The sequence below is a fragment of the Chiloscyllium punctatum genome, chromosome 2 (assembly GCF_047496795.1).
Source record: "Chiloscyllium punctatum isolate Juve2018m chromosome 2, sChiPun1.3, whole genome shotgun sequence".
In the NCBI taxonomy this organism is placed as follows: Eukaryota; Metazoa; Chordata; class Chondrichthyes; order Orectolobiformes; family Hemiscylliidae; genus Chiloscyllium; species Chiloscyllium punctatum.
The window spans coordinates 41,433,899-41,452,373 of record NC_092740.1 but is presented as its reverse complement, the minus strand read 5'-3'; the positions used below and the strand labels follow the sequence as shown (position 1 = coordinate 41,452,373).

At 40.1% G+C, this 18,475-nt stretch overlaps 1 protein-coding gene across 2 annotated transcripts in view; it reads right to left on the bottom strand.

Moving 5' to 3' along the window:
• LOC140453157 (KH homology domain-containing protein 4-like) overlaps nucleotides 1-17,345 on the bottom strand; it is a 72,713-nt gene extending 55,368 nt beyond the window's left edge. For both annotated transcript variants that reach the window (XM_072547608.1, XM_072547618.1), the window contains exons 1-4: nucleotides 17,227-17,345; nucleotides 9,662-9,917; nucleotides 5,697-5,822; nucleotides 2,842-2,921 (exon numbers count right to left, since the gene is read on the bottom strand). In XM_072547608.1, the coding sequence (XP_072403709.1) occupies nucleotides 2,842-2,921; nucleotides 5,697-5,822; nucleotides 9,662-9,917; nucleotides 17,227-17,255 (491 nt within the window). In that variant the 5' untranslated portion in view covers nucleotides 17,256-17,345. The remainder of the gene's footprint in view (nucleotides 1-2,841; nucleotides 2,922-5,696; nucleotides 5,823-9,661; nucleotides 9,918-17,226) is intronic.
• Between the last annotated feature and the right edge of the window lie 1,130 nt (nucleotides 17,346-18,475).

The following is an 18,475-nucleotide window of genomic DNA, read 5'->3' as shown; positions in this document are numbered from 1 at the left end:
ATTAATAGTTGGAAGGGTTTTATTCGATTATTAATAGTTTAGTTAATTTATTCACTGTTAAGAGTTCAATAAAATCATCAGGTAACAATTTGTTTAAAGTGAATGTCAGGGATTTATTTTACTTAACCACTAGAAGTTTCTGAAAAGCAGGTTACACCACTTTTCACACTCCTTTTACAGATTATAGAGCAAGGTGCTCCTCTTTGGGTATCTTAGTTTTTGTTGTCAAGGGAGAACTTTCCACTTTATAACAAACTAAAGAAAATTTGTTGTTGTGTCGCCATAGTCTTACTGGGCCGTAAAGAGAAGCGACTGGTGGTGATGTAACCTGAGGGCCAACAGACCTCAGGCGAAAACTAGGAAGGAATTAAATACCATCATCACTAGAGAAGTAGTATTAGAGGAATTAATGGGGCTAAATAAGGTCCACTGGCCCTGATGATCTGTATCTTTGGATCCTAAATGGGGCAATGGCAGAGATAGTGGATGGATTAGTTGTAATTTTCCAAAATCCATTGGATTCTGGAGAAGTACACGAAGTTTGAAAAAGTGTTAATGCCAACCTCCCCGCACCCAAATTCAAAAAGGGAGGAAAGCAAAGAGCAGTAGCCTAACTTCCATTGTTGGAAAAGTACTGGAATTGACTATTAAGGAAGTAACAGCAAGATATTTGGAAAATCCTAATCTAATCAAGCAGCATCAGCATGGCTTCCTGAAAGGGAAATCATGTCTTTCTAATTTATTAGATATTTTCAAAGAGGTATCAATCAATAGACAAGAACCAGTAGATGTATTGTAGTTGGGCTTTCAGAATGAGTTCAACAATGTGCCTCACAAAAAGTTAAGTCATAACAGTCCATGGTGTTGGCATGAATAGAGAATTGGTTCATGGACAGGAAACAGCAAGTGGGGATAAGGATTACTTTTTCAGGTTGGTGACCCCTGACCAGTGGAGTTTCATGGGCAACACTGCTGGGACCACAACTATTTACAACATGTATTAATGACTTGGAGAAATAAAGTGAATGTATTATAGCCAAATTTGCAGATCAGATGAAAATAGGTGGAAAGGCAGGTTGTAAGAGGGATACCAACAGTTTACAGAGAGACATTGATAGGTTAAGTAAGTGGGCAAAACGTTGGCAAATGGAATATAATGTGGGAAAATGGTAAGATTTTCATCATGGAAGGGAGAACAAAATAACAATAACATTTAACTGGAAAAAACAGGTCTTGCAACACAAAGGGTCCTTGGGGCTACTTATGCACAAAACACAGAAAGCTAACATAAAGCTGCAGCAGTTAATCAGAAAGGCTATGAAATGTTGACCCTTAATTCAAAGGATTGGAGGATAAGAGGAAGGAAATCTTACTGCAACTGTACAAGGTCTTGGTGAATCCACATGTGCAGCATTGAAAGGAATTTTGGGTCCCTTATTTAAAGAAAGATAACATTTCATTGGAGACAGTTCAGAAAAGATTCACTAGGATGATCCTTGGTCTGGAGGGATTGTCTTGTGAGCAAGGCTAAATAGACTGTGACTCTACTCACTGGACTGTAAAAGAATGAGAGGTGATCTCATTGAAAGATACAATATTCTTAAGGGGACTGACAGGATCATGACAGAGACTAGGACAGAGGTCTCAGAATAACAGGGCGTCAAATTTAAGACTGAGAAGAGAAGAAATTTCTGCTCTCAGAGGGTTGCGAGCCTTTGAAACTGTTTGCCTCAGAGAACTGTAGGGCCATAGTCCTTGTATATTCTTAAGGCTGAGATACACAGATCCTTGATCAGATGGGGAATTAAAGACTAGAGAAAAGGCAGGAAATAGAAGACAGGAATACCTGATTGGCCATGATCCTATTAAATGGCAAAGCAGGCTCAAGGGGTTAAATGGCCTGTTCCTGTAACTATCTCTTATGATCTTACCTCATGCTCTTACATTGCAATCTTTAAGGTGGTACTTCATCAGGTCTTTTGAAATTGAATTACATAACATCTCCAGGTTTGCCTTCATCTACCTTGTTTACTATCTTGTAATAATCCAGAGATTATTAACTTAGAACTTTTACTTTTTAATATATCATTTAGTTGCTCACAGTTCCAAAGCAGAATCTATTTCTTTGTCTTATCAAAAACATGGATACGTATGCTACAACAACTAAATTTTCCCACTCCCGCTGCTAGCTCTTCTTCATCCAAGAACAGATATTCCAAATCCTGGCACCACTCAATTCAGCCTTCTGGACTCTCACTTTCGACTGCAAAGGACAGAATATCCCTAGACAACACCACCTCCTACCACCACAATATTCTTATTCTACCATCTTGAATATCTTCCTGCATTATGATTCCATGTAAATTCATTTGTGCAACTTATAACCCCACTCTCATCCATACCAAGAAAGATTACTTTTCAAATAGCAATTTTCCATAATCACAATTCCAGAACTTTTTAAATTGCATAACAGTGAAGGACAGCTTATTCTAAAAATTTCTGATCTCCAGCCTTTTCTGTATCAAAATAGAGGTAATGTTCTCAATGGAATGCATAGTTTAATGAGCTATTTCTCCAGTGGATGCTCTGGCAACATTTACCCACACACATTCATACAAATTTAAAGGCAGAAATAAAATGACAGCTTCCAATTTCCTGCTACCAAAAAGATTTCTTAACCCCAAAAATGATGTACTCCTTTTGTTTTTCCATTTTTATGTTAAGAGAAATTAAATCATTAATGTGTAATTGTTTTTAATTAAAACACAACGGTCAACTCAATATGGAAAACCTATTAGGCCCTGAAGCACAATACTCAAATAAACTAGAAAATGCAATTACCCTTGTGCTGCTATTTGCTTCTCATCGGCATTCATATAACGGCCTCTGGTGGAAACTGCAGCACCACTAATTTTGTTTATCTGAAAAAAGTAAAATAATTTACTTAGTATCTAGTAGACAGTAACAAGCATTATCAGCATACAAGAACAGACTAGTACTTTATCCGAAGTGGCTTAAGATGGGAAGTAGCGTTCCACAAGGATGAGTATTTGGACCACTACTGTCAACAATTTATATTAAAAATTGGTACTTTGGAATCAAACACCACAATTTTTAAATTTGGAGAGGACCCCAAATTGGGGAAGGATAGCGAATACTGAGGAGGACATTACATAAGTTTGCAGAGTGGAAAAATAGCAAATGAAATTCAGCATCGATAAGTGAAGTACAATATTCTGGTGGGAATAATAGAGGTACTCATTACTTAGAAGGTACACATCTAGGTAGGATAGAGGAGCAAAGAAACTTTGAAGTACAAAAAAATTAAAAGCTGCACAAGTCACCATGATGATTTAACTCCAGTTGCCAGAAGTAGAGTAGAGGCACTGCATAGGATGCAGAGGCATTTCACAAGGATATGAGAAATGTGGTGCTATGAACATTGGGCATGGATTGGTAAGGTGGGTCTCTTAGAGTCATAGAGCCATAGAGATGCACAGCATAGAAACAGACCCTTTGGTCCAACCCGTCCATGCCGACCAGATATCCCAATCCAATCTAGTCCCACTTGCCAGCACCCGGCCCATATCCCTCCAAACCCTTCCTAATCATATACCCATCCAAATGCCTCTTAAATGTTGCAATTGTACCAGCCTCCACCACATCTTGTGAAAATGAAATTTGATGAATGGCTAAATAAAAGTTTTAAAAGTCATGAAAGATTTTGAAGAATTAGAGTGTGAATTATCCTCTTGTAAGACAGGCTCTAATTGAGTCCATCAATACAGTACAAAATAATCAAGAAGCCATTTTGTGTGATGAGAATGTTGAACCTGCTACCACAGCAAAGGGGAGCAGCAAATGTAGAGATGCATTTGATGGGAAACCAGACAAGCAAACGAGGGAGAAGGGAATAGATGATAACGGTGGTACATCTAAATCAGCAAAGAAAGGATGAGGCTTGAATGAAATATAAGTACCAGCATGAATTGATTGAGCCCAATTGCCTGCTTCTGAGTCATACATCCTGTACAGACTATACAGCATTAAAGAAATATTAAATTGAGCAGAGATAAACAGAAGGTCCCAGATATAGCAATTTTTGTAAATGTGGTCAAAGATATTAAGAGCTTGGAGAGAGTTCAAAAATGTATTAGAATTATACTAGGGATAAGACAGTTCAATTTTATAGAGTAACTAGAAGCTGGAGATGTTTTCTCTAGAGCAGAAAGGGTGATAACCAAAGGTCTAGAGTTAAAAAATGAAATTTGGAGAAATTATTTTACCAAGACATTTAGATAATATGGAATAGACTTTCTGAAAGTATAGTAAAAGTAAATATTCTAACTACCACTAACTGGGAAATGAATACATATTTGAAAATGAAACATGTTCAGGTTTCTCATGGATATTGATTCGAAGTTGGGAAGTCATGCAGCAACCTAGAGGATCCAATGCAAACTAAGTCCAAATCAGCCCTTTCAGATACAATACATGTAACCATGTTAAGAAGTTCAAAAGGATACATGCACAAATAAATTAGCTGTAGTGTACAAAAACAAACTCAGACAATGCATTTGTCATGACAGAAGAATAGAGATTTAGGACTAGCTGGAAGAGCTCTTTCAAAGAGCCAGCAGAGGCACAAAGAATTCAATGACCTCCTTCTGTCCTACACAATTCTATTTTGATATGGTCTCTCAGAAATTACATACAGACAACTACACACAATTTCAATTGTCAATTGCCTCAGTTCATCTGATGCTGCAATTCTCATCCATGTCTGTGTTACCTCTATATTTGACTGTTTCAACACAACTCTACCTAGTTGATTTCTACTTTCTACCTTATGTAAACTTGGGTTCATCAAAATCTCTGCTGCATTTATCCTCTCATAAATTTCAATGTTAAATAGTTTTAAAGACTTTAGAATTTTCATCTTTGTTTTCAAATTACTTCATGGCCTTTCATCAACTCATCTCCATGACCTTCTCCCCAGCTTTCTTCATTATGGGGTCCTGGTATCTATTCCGTTGTAGAAGCATTTGCCAAAGAAATCAGCATTTAAGATTACTAGCACATATATGTAAAGAGGAGACCCACTGGTTTTGGATCAGTGTCCTGACTACCTGCTCAGCATAATGGATTGCAGAGAACTTTTTGACTAGTAAGTAACCTGGGCAATTTTAACTGTGTACCGGCTCAGTACTTTTGGTATGCAGAGTAGGATAAACAGAAAACTGTTTGGAAAAGTCTCATAGAGACTTTTAAAATTAAGTCTCATACGCAGGTAGAGCTATTCTACAAACTAAGTGTCCTATGCACATCCAATTTTCATCATTCCATCGCTGACAGCTAAGCCTTCAGATGCCAAATCCCTAAAGCTCTGACATTCTTTCCCTAACCCTTTTCATCCTCTTTCTCCCTTTAAATGGTTCCTTAAAATTTACCTTTTTGATCAAGATTTCAGTCAAGTGCTCGAATATCTCTCATGTATCAGTGTTAAATTTTGTGTCACAATATTCCTTAAAACATCTCAGGATATTTTACAACATTAAAGGCACAATAAAAATACAAGTTATATAAAGATTTGCATTGAAAGGTTTACTTTTATTAATGCAGTTGCTTCCAAATTCTTTCATAAACTACATACAAAATGTTGAAAGGAAACTTTGTTTAAATTTTTAATTACTTACTTCATCTTGTGTGTGACCTCGTGTAAGTAGATTTCTACAGACAATAGGTACATCATTAATTTCAATTTCAGCAACGACCATATCATCTTTATTCTTTGCATGGGACGTTGATTTTGAAGACTTTGGCTGGAAGGAAAAGTTATCAAATGAACGGAACTGATTATTTTGCACTTTTTAAACACAGGCATTCTCCTCTAATGAAGTAAAGGAAATAATTTCTTCATGTTGGATCATCAAGTTGCAGCCTTCCACCAAGAGCAGCATGAAAGCTTTACTTGTATTTTGGATAAATTAAGAATAATCAGTTAAGAAAGTCACGCAAAGTGGTTAAACAAAATCCTGAAGTAGAGATTAAACAAATTGCAGAAGCAACTCAGCAAGTCTGGCAACATCTGTGGAGAGGAAAAACTTGTTGAGTCAGTGACCCTTCTTCAGAACTTATGTTTCAATGTCCATTATTCATTTCTACTCTGCTTTGTTCTTGGAAAGTCATGAGTGCACTATTCACAATTTATTTTAAGTTATCCTAACTGGAGTTAAACAACATTGAATAATTGCTTATGATTTCCATGGCAACAGTTTCACCAACTTCATTTCTCCTTTGGGGATATAATAGTTGACCAAGATAATGCCCTTTGCTAATAGAAGGGGGTTAGACTGCATCAAGAAAAGCAATGGCAGGGCTATAATGAGAAGGAATTCAATGGTAAGGGAAATAAATGGCTCATTATACAGCCACAAAAGACACCAGTATTTTGCCTCCCTAGTCAGGGATCAAGGCTGTTTCAGAGGTTGAACCGTCAGTGGTCATGATACATATCGATACTGACAACATAGGTTAAAAAGGAACGAGACACAACAATTAGAATACAGGAAATTAGGATAATAACTTAAAAGTAGATTTTGGGGAAAATGGGGCCAGGACAAACCGTGAAGGAATGGGGGAATGCTGCTAGCACTGCTGGGGAAGGTTTAAACTAGGCTAACAGGGCATGGGAACCTGAGCTGGAGGAGAAAGGCAGGAGAAACCAGGATAGAAACAAAAGACAAAGGTAAGAAGCAAACAAAAACAGAAGGAAATAAAAAGAAAGGTGAGAGAGATACGGAACACACTGCACCATAAAGCTACAATGACTAACAAGGTTAAAAAGACAAGTCTAAAGACTTTGTGACTTAGTGTGTAGAGCATTTGCAATTAGGTAGACGAATTAGCAGTTTAAACAGATATAAATGGTTATGATGTAAGTGAGATTACAGACACATAACTGCAGGATTGTCAAGATCGTATCAGCAAACGAGGGCAAAATGTTTGATCAAAAGGGAGAAAAATAGATCAAGTGTAAAATCATAGGGAACACAAAGTAAATACAGAAAAGCTTCCTGAAATATGCAAAGAGACAACCATTAGTAAAGATCAATGCAGGTCCCTGAATAGTCAGAAAGCAGGAAAGTTTTAACTGAGGAAGAGAAATGGCCAAACAACTGAATACATTATTTGGTTCTGTTTTTATCGCAGAGGACACAAATAACCTCCCAGAAATTTTAGAGAACTGAGGGTCTCAGTAAAAAGGTGGAATTGAAAGAACTCAGTATTAGGAGAAAAATAATGCTAGTGAAATTAATGAAGTTAAAGGCTGAGGAATCATCAGTGATTCATAAACTACATTCCAAAATAGGACAGAAATAGCCTTGGAATCACTGAATGCATTGGTGGTCATCTTCCAAACATTCTATAGACCCTACAGCAGTTCCTACAGATTAAAGAGTGGCAAACGTAAATATAAAAGGGTGGGAGACCAGTTAGTCTAACACCCGTACAGTGGAAAATGCTAGAGTGTATTATAATAAGTCTAATAACAGAACATTTGGAAAGCATGAACAGAACTGGACAAAATCAGCGTAGAGTCAAGAAAGGAAAATAATGCCTATTTAAAAAAGGTTTTTTTTAGAGGATGGAACAAGTAGAATAGATAAGGGAAAACCAGTGGATGTGGTGTAATTGTATTTTCAGAACACTTTTGATGAGGTCCCTCATAAAGGGTTAGTTGGCAATGTTAAACCACATAGAATAGGTGTCTTTATGAGCAAATATAAATTGGATTGAGAATTGGTTGATAAACAGTAAAGATAGTGGAAATAAATAGGTCTTTCTTCAAGAAGCAAGCAATGCCTATTCGGGTATGCAAAGATCAATGCTGGGTGCCCAACCATTCAGAGTATGTATGAATGACCTGGACAAGGGAACCAATTGCAATATTTCCAAGTTTGCTGATGGCTCCAAACTGGGCAAAACTGAGAGCTGTGAGAAAGATGCAATGAGGCTTCAAGGTAATTTTGACAAGTTGAATGATGAGCAAATACATGCGCAACACATGACTAAGTGTGAATTTATATGCTTGGGTGTGAAGGAAAATATTATTTAAATGATGGTACACTGGAAATATAGATGTACAAAAGGCTTTGGTGTCCTTAGACACTTGCCAATTAAAGTAGACAAGCAGGTAGAGAAAGCAATCAGAAAGTCAAATGGTATATTAGCCTTCATTGCAAAAATGTTTGATTTCAGAAGTAGGATGTCTTACTGCAGTTATACAGAGCTTGGGTGAGACCACACCTGGAATATTGCACAGTTTTGGTCTCCCTGTCTAAGAAAAGACACAGTTGCCATAGCTGGTGTGCAGCTGAGGTTCATTAGGGTATCAGGGGTGACAGGACTATCCCATAAGGAGAGATTGGTTCAACTGGGCCTGTATTTACTAAGTTTAGAAATTTGAGAGATGATTGAAACATAGAAAATTCTAACAGTTCTGGATAAAATAGTTGCAGAGAGGATGTGTTCAACAATCAGGAGTCTAGAATCAGGTGACACAGTCTCACAATACAGGGAAACCATTAAAGACTGAGATGAGGAAAGGTTTTTGTCATACAAAGTGTTGTGAACCTGTGCAATTCTCTACCACAGAAGGCTATGAAGGCCAAGTCATTGAACATATTCAAAAAATATTCGAGACAGATTTTTAAAAAAGATTTTAAAGGCATGACCAGGTATGGGAAGAAAGCAATAACAGGGAATAGTGAGAGAATATCAGCCATGATCACAGTGAAAGGCATAGCAGGCTTTGAAATTTAAATATTACCAGATCTTTATGTTTTTAAGGAATAAAGCTAAAATATGTGAATGGAGTTGAGGTGCAGAATTGCCCATTGCTGGTCTTATATTGATTTTCATTATGTTAGCCACAGTTTGCAAGACTAGATTGGAATTCAGAAATAGTGATTTAGGAACAACAACAATAAAGGCAAATATTGTTCAGGTAGTAATCTACGCTTGTTCAGTTACCTTCTTTAAGATGAAATGTGCCATTAATGTCAATTGATCAAATTTTGAGAACCTCACATTAAATTGGTACAGTGCAAAATCAGCAGTTACTCTGCAACAGTTTTATCAGAAATCCAAAAGATAACTTTTGTGATCAGAATGCGACAAGGAGAGGAAAATTTCCTTCTCTTAAACAATGTCATACAATCAAGCATTAGCACGAGCACGAAGATTTACCTTCTTGTCTGAAAGAGGCTAATGCTCAGGATTGTACCATGAACTATCAGCCGAGATTACATTATGTTTGAACTTGAACTACAACCACACCCAAGTTACCCTATGTGACTCATGAGAGAGAGATGGTCAAAAGCACAGAACTTTATTCATCACTTAAAGTGGTCCTGAAATTTTGCATAAGCAAGTTGTCTTCTCCTTACCTAATGATTTACTGATACAATGAAGCATTTAGATATAACATCGGAACAGAAAAATTGCAAATAAATGAACATGTAAAAGATTTGTGTATATTTTGATGAAATACGCAGAATATTGGAAAATGGCATTCTACTGTTCAGTGTTAAAATGCTGATAAAGTCCTACAATCTCCCCTCTTGTTCAGTAAAATGTTAAAAAAAACATTACTTACTTTGTTATTTGGAGTTTGTGGTAACTTCAATTTTCCTTTTGCCATCAACATGGCATTAATCCTAGCTGCGGCAGCAGCAGCTGCATCTAATGCCTCTGACGAAGACTGAGACTGGCTGACTGATGGTGGACCAGAGAGACTTACACCATGAACTGCAACTTGAGACATTGTGACAGGAAAATTATTCATCTGCGACTCTATTGATACTGCCATTGACACAGGAGCGGATTCTGGACAATCCCATTTACTACGCCGCCTAGAGTACAAAAACATATTGGTAATATTGTTTGTTAGTTTAGTGCTAAAAGAGATCATCAAGTTCATCAGTTTTCCTGAAATAGCTTCAACACATTTCTTGATAGTTGCTTGGTAGTACAGAACTTAAAATATTATTGAAAAATTACAAATTTTGGCAAAGCTTTTCAATTTGCACAATTCAGAACATTTTGCAAGAGTACAAATACTGGGAGAGTACCAATATCCATACGGTATGACTAGAGAGTGCAGATTAGTTGGCAAGTTGACTCTGATTTCTTAAAGTATTGCAATGAAGACTGCAGGATGAAATGCTGGTTGACAGTTAAGAGTCAGGCTTTGATTACATTTTAAACCAGACAGGTTGACTCTGGTTGTTTACAGCATTACCTCTGAGGAATGCGCCAGCATATAGCTGTCACCTACTATGTTGAATTGAAACAGGAACATTGTGCACACAATGTTCATGTCTGCAAAAAAACAGGGCCATGTGCATTAATTTATGTGGCTTTCAGTACATGCAAATAGATACAATGCATGCCTGACTGACAATGAATTTTCAACTGTCACAGAACTTACACAGTGCAAGATGTCACCCACAGTTATAAATGACCAATTAATCTATTGTCATTCTCTTACATTCCCTCACTATCTCAGCACATTCTTCCATTTTTTGGATAACAGTATAATTTCTTTGTGAATTCTTTAATTTGACTAGAACAAAATCACTTTTGCTTCTTTATCCAATTACTTTAAATCTGTGCACTCATTCATGAACCATTCGAGAGTTAGAACAGTTTCTCCATATATACTATGGGCAGACATAAGATATTGAATATGTCTAAACAACCGCCTCTCAGCGTTCTTTATCCAACAAAAATTGTCATAAGTTATTGAGAGAGATTCAAGTAGTTAAGATCCTAATCCCTGATACTGGTGGTGGTGGTGGATGGGGTGCAGGTTAAGTGGGCTGCTCTGTCCTGGATACCGTCAAGCTTCTTACGGTGTCTTTAGAGCTGCAGTAAACCCACCAGTGGGTGGGCTTACACTCCTGACTCTTGCCTTGTAGATTGCAAATAGATAGTGTGCAGTTAGGAGGTAAACTAATAAAAGATAGCCCTTTTAAGATAGATATGGGGAGTTTCTTCGAGATGCAAACTTATCCAAAAGCTTTTCCTTATCAATTTTAAACCCTTCCAGCATCTGAATTAAATCCTCTTTCATGATGATTTGGATAACATTTTCTTTCTTGAAAAGCACAAAGTACCCATCTAATACTGACACCCTCTGCTTCCACACAAATCCCCTTTCTTGGACCTCCTTTTACTATTTGTCTGTCCATATAAAGTTTTGGGATTACTTATAACATTGGCTGCCAGTTTTCTTTTATACTTTGTCACTATTTCTCTCATTTGCTTTAACACCCCTTGCCAGGACATTCTATATTCATCCTGATTCTCAATAATATTTCCTACTTGACATCTGTCGTAACATACCTTTTCTCCTCTAATTTCTGCCTTCTTTTGTCATCCAGGGGCTGTTTCTGCTTTCCCTACCCTTTCCTTTTTGAGGGTCTCTGTCTTGACTGTGCTTGAAGTCTTTTGGTGAAGGTTTTGTCAGGCTAGTTTTTCCTGTCAACCTTTCACACTGATTTATTCAGCAAAGGTCTGTTTTTGCTCCAGTGAAGTCAGTTTTCTCCTAATTAATTGTTCTTACTTTGGACAGCCCTTTGTCCTTTTGAGAGTAAACATTAACCTTTTAATGTAATGATTACTGTCCCCTAAATTTCTCCTAGTTAGACCTGGTCTACTTGGCTCACCTCTTCTCAAGAACTAGGTCAGCAATGCAGCCTCCTTCTCACTAGCCTGGAAACATAACTGCTAAAAGAAAAGTTCCCTAACACTATCCAAGAACTCCTGCCCTTCACTGTCCATTACACTACTACTATCACAGTCACAACACAGATAATTACAGTTCTCCAATTATAACAATTCTACAATTTTTGTACTTCCGTAATTTCATTACAAATTTGGTTCTCTGCATCCTTCCCACAAATTGGTGGCCTTAAGATAATACCAAACTATGCAATTGTACCTTTTTTGTTTGTAGCTGTAACAAACCGCCTAGTTAGGGCAGCACAGTGGTTAGCGCTGCTGCCTCACAGCACCAGAGATCTGGTTCAATTCCCGCCTCAGGCAACTGTCTGTGCGGAGTTTGCACATTCTCCCCGTGTCTGCGTGCGTTTCCTCCCACAGTCCAAAGATGTGCAGGTTAGGTGAATTGGCCATGCTAAATTGCCTGTAGTGTTATGTGCAGGGGTAAATGTAGGGGAATGGGTCTGGGTCTGGGTGAGTTGCTCTTCAGACGGTCGATGTGGACTTGTTGAGCCGAAGGGCCTGTTTCCACACTGTAAGTAAGCTAATCATATCAAACTAACGGTCTTTAGGGAACTTACTGGGGAAAAAATTCTGAAGGACAGGATTAATCAATACTTGGAAAGGCAGGAATTGATCAGAGACAGTAAGCATGGATTTGTTAGAGGGAGATCCTGACTGATTTAATTGAGTTTTTGGAAAAGGTGATTAAATGTATCGATGATGAAGAACCCACCAGATCCAAGGCAAGTTCGCAAACTAGATCCAAAATTGGCTTAAAAATTGAAAGCAAAGGGTGGTGATGGAGGGTTGCTCTAGTGTTAGCTGAAGGGGTAAATGTGGGGGGAATGGGTCTGCGTGGGTTGCTCTTCGGAGGGTTGGTGTGGACTTGATGGGCCAAAGGGCCTGTTTCCATACTGTAAGTAATCTAATCAAACACACTGACCCCTCTGGAACATCATCTTTCTCCAGCATTGCAATGTTCTCCTTAGCCAATGCGATTACCTATTCCCTTTTCCTTTATTATCCTTAAAAACATCTTCTATCAGGGATATTTAACATCCCATCTACATCATGGCATTTTAAAAAAAGAGTGACATGATATATTAACATTGTTACAGCGTAAAGTGCAAACTTTTAAATAATAAGTACTACCAGAAGGAAAATATTGCCCCAGGACCTGTTCCAATCACAGCATGCTTAATGTCTCCCAGTGCACAACATTGCAAAATCACAAAATCTTCACCATGCACAATCAATAAAATCTGAGAGTTGGAGGTACAGCGTGCAAGCAGGCCATTCAGCCCATCAAGTCCACATCTTTCCTCCCAAGAGCATCCCACCCAGATCAATAGACAATAGGCGCAGGAGTAGGCCATTCTGCCCTTCGAGCCTGCACCACCATTCAATATGATCATGGTTGATCATCCTTAATCAGCATCCTGTTCCTGCCTTATCTCCATAACCCTTGATTCCACAATCCTTGAGAGCTCTATCCAACTCTTTCTTAAATGAATCCAGAGACTGGGCCTCCATTGCCCTCTGGGACAGAGCATTCCACACACCCACCACTTTCTGGGTGAAGAAGTTTCTCCTCACCTCTGTCCTAAATGATCTACCCCGTATTTTTAAGCTGTGTCCTATGGTTCGGCACTCACCCATCAGCGGAAACATGTTTCCTGCCTCCAGAGTGTCCAATCCTTTAATAATCTTATATGTCTCAATCAGATCCCTTCAGTTTTCTAAACTCAAGGGTATACAAGCCCAGTCGCTCCAGTCTTTCAGTGTAAGGTAATCCCGCCATTCCAGGAATTGACCTCGTGAACCTACGCTGCACTCCCTCAATAGCCAGAACGTCTTTCCTCAAATTTGGAGACCAGAACTGCACACAGTATTCCTGTAACTCTGCATTTCCCATGGCCAATCCACCCAGCCTGTGCATCCTTGGACACTATGGGCAATTTAGCAAGGCCAATTCAGATGACTTGCATATCTTTGGACTGTGGGAGGAAACTGGAGCATCTGGATGAAGCCCACGCAGACACAGGGAGGACATGCAATCTCCATACACAGTCGCCCGAGGCTGGAATCAAACCCAAGTGCCTGGCGCTGAGAGACAGTAGTGCTAATAATTGGGCTACCGTGCTGCCTCGTATTGTGGTACAAAGTAACAAGGAATCAATGTCTTCAACACAAGATGAGAAAGTTAATTTGCAAGATTAAGAAAATGAAAATTAGGAGCGGCATGGTGGCTCAGTGGTTAGCACTGCTACCTCACAGCACCAGGGACCCAGGTTCGACTCCAGCCTTGGGCAACTGTCTGCATGGAGTTTGTACATGCTAAAGTGCCTGTAGTGTTAGGTGCATTAGTCAGGGGTAAACGTAGGGGGCTGGGGATGGGTGGGTTGCTCTTCAGAGGGTCAGTGTGGACTTGTTGGGCCGAAGGGCCTGTTTCCACACTGTAGGGATTCTTAAAATAAACCAATACCAGACTAAAACAAACTTCAGGATATATACAATCTTCTACATGGACAAAACTACTGACTGAACATGCTACTCTACATTGGGTGTACTTTCCTACTGGTAAGTTTTCCAAAAGCATAAGCTGACTGTCCAGTAAGAGATGTACATGTGTGTCAATCTAATGTCAAATTACGTACAGTTCTTTCAGACACATCTACACTGGCCCTAATTCAGTTCAACCCCTACCCTCACGGAGCACAATAACAGCTCATAAAAACTTTCTTGTTTTAATCTAATCAATTTCTCCACCACTCTTTGGGTGTTTAAATTTTCACGCAATTGTTCATCATTGGGGGAACAGAAACAGGACTGTATTTACAGCTAAATATAGTACATGTTTCAGACATCTGCACATAAATGTCCAGAGCATTAAAATGGTCATTGGATAAACATATGGATGATATTATACAAATGTGGTGCCCAAACATTTTGTAGTCAAAACAACAAGGAGCTAGAGGCTCAGATGTCCGCTGATTTAAAATGCAGCTTACTAATGAATTGAAACAGTAAAATGAAGAGGTATGTTGAGCATGGTATAGCAGAGCTATATAACTGTATCACTAGTTCACAGCATGATGCTTGAGAATCACAGATAATTCTCAAAGAGAATCAAAACAAAACATAAGCAATATCAATCTGGTCTGTGAAACAAAACATTCAAGGGGGTGATGGATTCTCAGGGAAACATAGCACGAACAGCCAAGTTTCTAGTATTGAGACTGGCTCTAATGCAACGAGGGGTATGTCAGCTTCCAAGAGATCAATTGTGTTAGGGGATTCTATAGTCAGAGGTACAGACAGACGTTTCTGTGACCAGCAGAGAAAAAACACTCCACTGGTCACAGGCCTCCAGTCTGAAAAACAACCCTCCATCACCACCCCCTGTCTTTTACCTTTGAGCCAGTTTTGTATCCAAATGGCTAGTTCTCCCTTTATTCCATGAGACCTAACCTTGCTAATCAGTCTCCCGTGGGGAACATTGTCAAATGCCTTACTAGAAGAGGGTTACCTCAGATTACAACAGGATCTGGACCAGATGGGCCAATGGGCTGAGAGGTGGCAGATGGACTTTAATTCAGATAAATGAGAGGTGCTGCATTTTGGGAAAGTAAATCTTAGCAGGACTTATACACTTAATGGTAAGGTCCTAGGGAGTTTTGCTGAACAAAGAGACCTTGGAGTGCAGGTTCATAGCTCCTTGAAAGTGGAGTCGCAGATAGATAGGATAGTGAAGGCGGCATTTGGTATGCTTTCCTTTATTGGTCAGAGTACTGAGTACAGAGTTGGGAGGTCTTGTTGCAGCTGTACAGGACATTGGTTGGGCCACTGTTGGAATATTGCGTGCAATTCTGGTCGCCTTCCTATTGGAAAGATGTTGTGAAACTTGAAAGAGTTCAGAAAAGATTTACAAGGATGTTGCCAGGGTTGGAGGATTTGAGCTATAGACAGAGGCTGAACAGGCTGGGGCTGTTTTCCCTGGAGCGTCAGAGGCTGAGGGATGACCTTATAGAGATTTACCAAAATTATGAGGGGCATGGATAGGATAAATAGGCAAAGTCTTTTCCCTGTGGTCGAAGAGTCTAGAACTAGAGGGCATAAGTTTAGGGTGAGAGGGGAAAGATATAAAAGAGACCTAAGGGGCAACCTTTTCACACAGATTGTGGTATGTGTACGGAATGAGCTGCCAGAGGATGTGGTGGAGGCTGGTCCATTTGCAACATTTAAGAGGCATTTGGATGGGTATATGAATAGGAAGGGTTTGGAAGGATATGGGCCAGGTGCTGGCAGGTAGGACAAGATTGGGTTGAGATGTCTGGTCGGCATGGACAGGTTGGACCGAAGGGTCTGTTTCCATGCTGTACATCACTATGACTATCAGCCAAAATGTAGTTTCATATCCGTGTTTTGTGTTTAAGGAGACCCAGAGGTCAGCATAAGCATCATTAGAATAATAAAAAGCTTAGCATTACAGATCAACACTTTCCAGAAAATAAGTTAAACATGCAAGTGTTTTTTTTTCATTTCTTAGCATTAATAACAATGCAACGATGAATTTTGGCTTTTGAATTCAGCAAACTCCAAATAAATCACAAAAAAAAATCAGGATTCAACATGACAGTGACCAGAAAGTATCAATGCAATTTGAACAAAGAGAAAAAAACCAAGTTGACAGATATAACCAATGCTTTAAGGGTCTGGGCTCAAACTTAACACAAAAGGGGCATAAGTTGAGCCCAGTTTGACTTCGCTCCTGTTTTAAGTTTGAGCGGCGACCCCTCCACTGCAGGCTCGGTGTGTGAGGGGTAAAACAAATCATAATCCGGGTTTATATTATACACTATTTGTGTTAAATTTGAGCTGGGATTAAGGGTTTGTTTTGAATCTTTATCCCACACGGGGGCGGGGGGAGGGGGGTTAAAACTTGAACGAGACTGAAGTCAAACTGAATGAACGGAGCCGTGTTATGGTGCTTCAAGTTTTTATTTATTTTAAAAAAACAAACCCCAATCTGGTGGTCCCCCCCCCCCGGGAGAGTGAGGGGGAGGGGGAGGGGACCCAGGGCTCAGCCGCCGCCGGGGTGTGGGGGTGGGGGGGGAGACAAACTCCCCCCCCGGGGCCCAGTCAGGCCCCGATCCTGCCCCCGGCCCTCACTCACTCCCATCGCCCGAGAGTGGGGGTGCCGGGGGGGGGGGGGGGGGGACACTCGGGCCTGTCCGGTTCGATCCGGTTTACTCCGGGAATGGCGCCGTCGACGCGGCCACCTTTTCCCCCCCCCCTTTTTATTTTGTTCAAAACACAACAACTCCCACAGATCGGGGCAGCCCGGCCCCAACCGTTACCCTGACAATAAGGTGGTCGAGGTGAGCTCGGCCTGTCCCGCAGCCGCAGCCCCAGCCGCTCTGTCTCTCTTACCCTGTCGATTGCGGTGAACCTGCCGACATGGTGAAGTTTGACCGAGCGGAGACTGCGCCAAACCGCTGCCTCCGTCCTCACCACGTGCCCCTCGCGTCGACGCAGCGCTTCTGGTTGTCCTCCCCTCCACTAGATGGCGCAGCTCCTGCTGGCTGCCTTCCCCTCCACCAGATGGCGTAGCTCCCGCTGGCTGTCCTCCCCTCCACGAGATGGCGCAGCTCCCGCTGGCTGTCTTCCCCTCCACTAGATGGCGCAGCCTCTACCGGCTGTCCTCCCCTCCACTGGGTGACACAGCCTCTACCAGCTATCCTTCCTTTCACTAGGCGGCGCAGCTCCAGCTGGCTGCCCTCCCCTGAATGAGGCGGCGCAGCCTCTACCGGCTGTCCTCCCCTCCACTAGGTGACGCAGTTCCAGTTGGCTGTCCTCCCAAAATCAACTCCAATATTTCCTAACAAGATTTTCTGAATAACCATTCCCAGACTCTATAATTTATCAATGCTAGACTCTGGTGTGTAGCTTAAACAAAAGACTTAGCAATTCATTCATAATATAGTAACCTTAATCAACAAAATAAACTAATTATTCCAATGATTCAAACCCAATACCTTTGTTTTTAGCCCCATTCACAGAGAAGTCAGACAAACAGTAAGAGAAATTAAGAAAACTGGCCAGATTACTAAAGTGGTTTTCACGATCCATAGATGATTCTTTCTTCATTAATTTTCTGAAGCTATCAATCAGGAACACCTTTTCCAGTTCACTCTGATAAATTGCAGCTTAGTTTCTATTCTATGAATTTCTGATACGTAATAATGGATGGTTTGGTAGGGAGCTTTCAATTCTTCATGCTGTAGCATCAACAGCTAACTTCTTCTGCCAGAAACACAGTCTTAAAACCAGTTCAAAACCCTGGCCCCTCTTTTGGATGTCCATCATCTTCCTTTTCAGACTTGCTGAGTACTGACCTTTTTAATGGTCAAACATTTGCTATCTGTTTACATATATCGCTCTGCCCCGATGTGAAAGAGTCTATAGAACCTTTTAATCAAGAATCAACCTGCAATTAACTTCCAGGTCTGACCTCACAAACAAACAACAGCTTGTTTCTTCTCTCTTGCTTTTTTAACACAAACTGCTGCCCACAGTCCAGAGGTCATTTTCAGCTGACAGTTCTCAGTTTGCAGCTCCAAACCAAAATTGATAAAACAGTATTTTTTTAAAAAATGAAAAGTCAGAAATGGTTCTAACA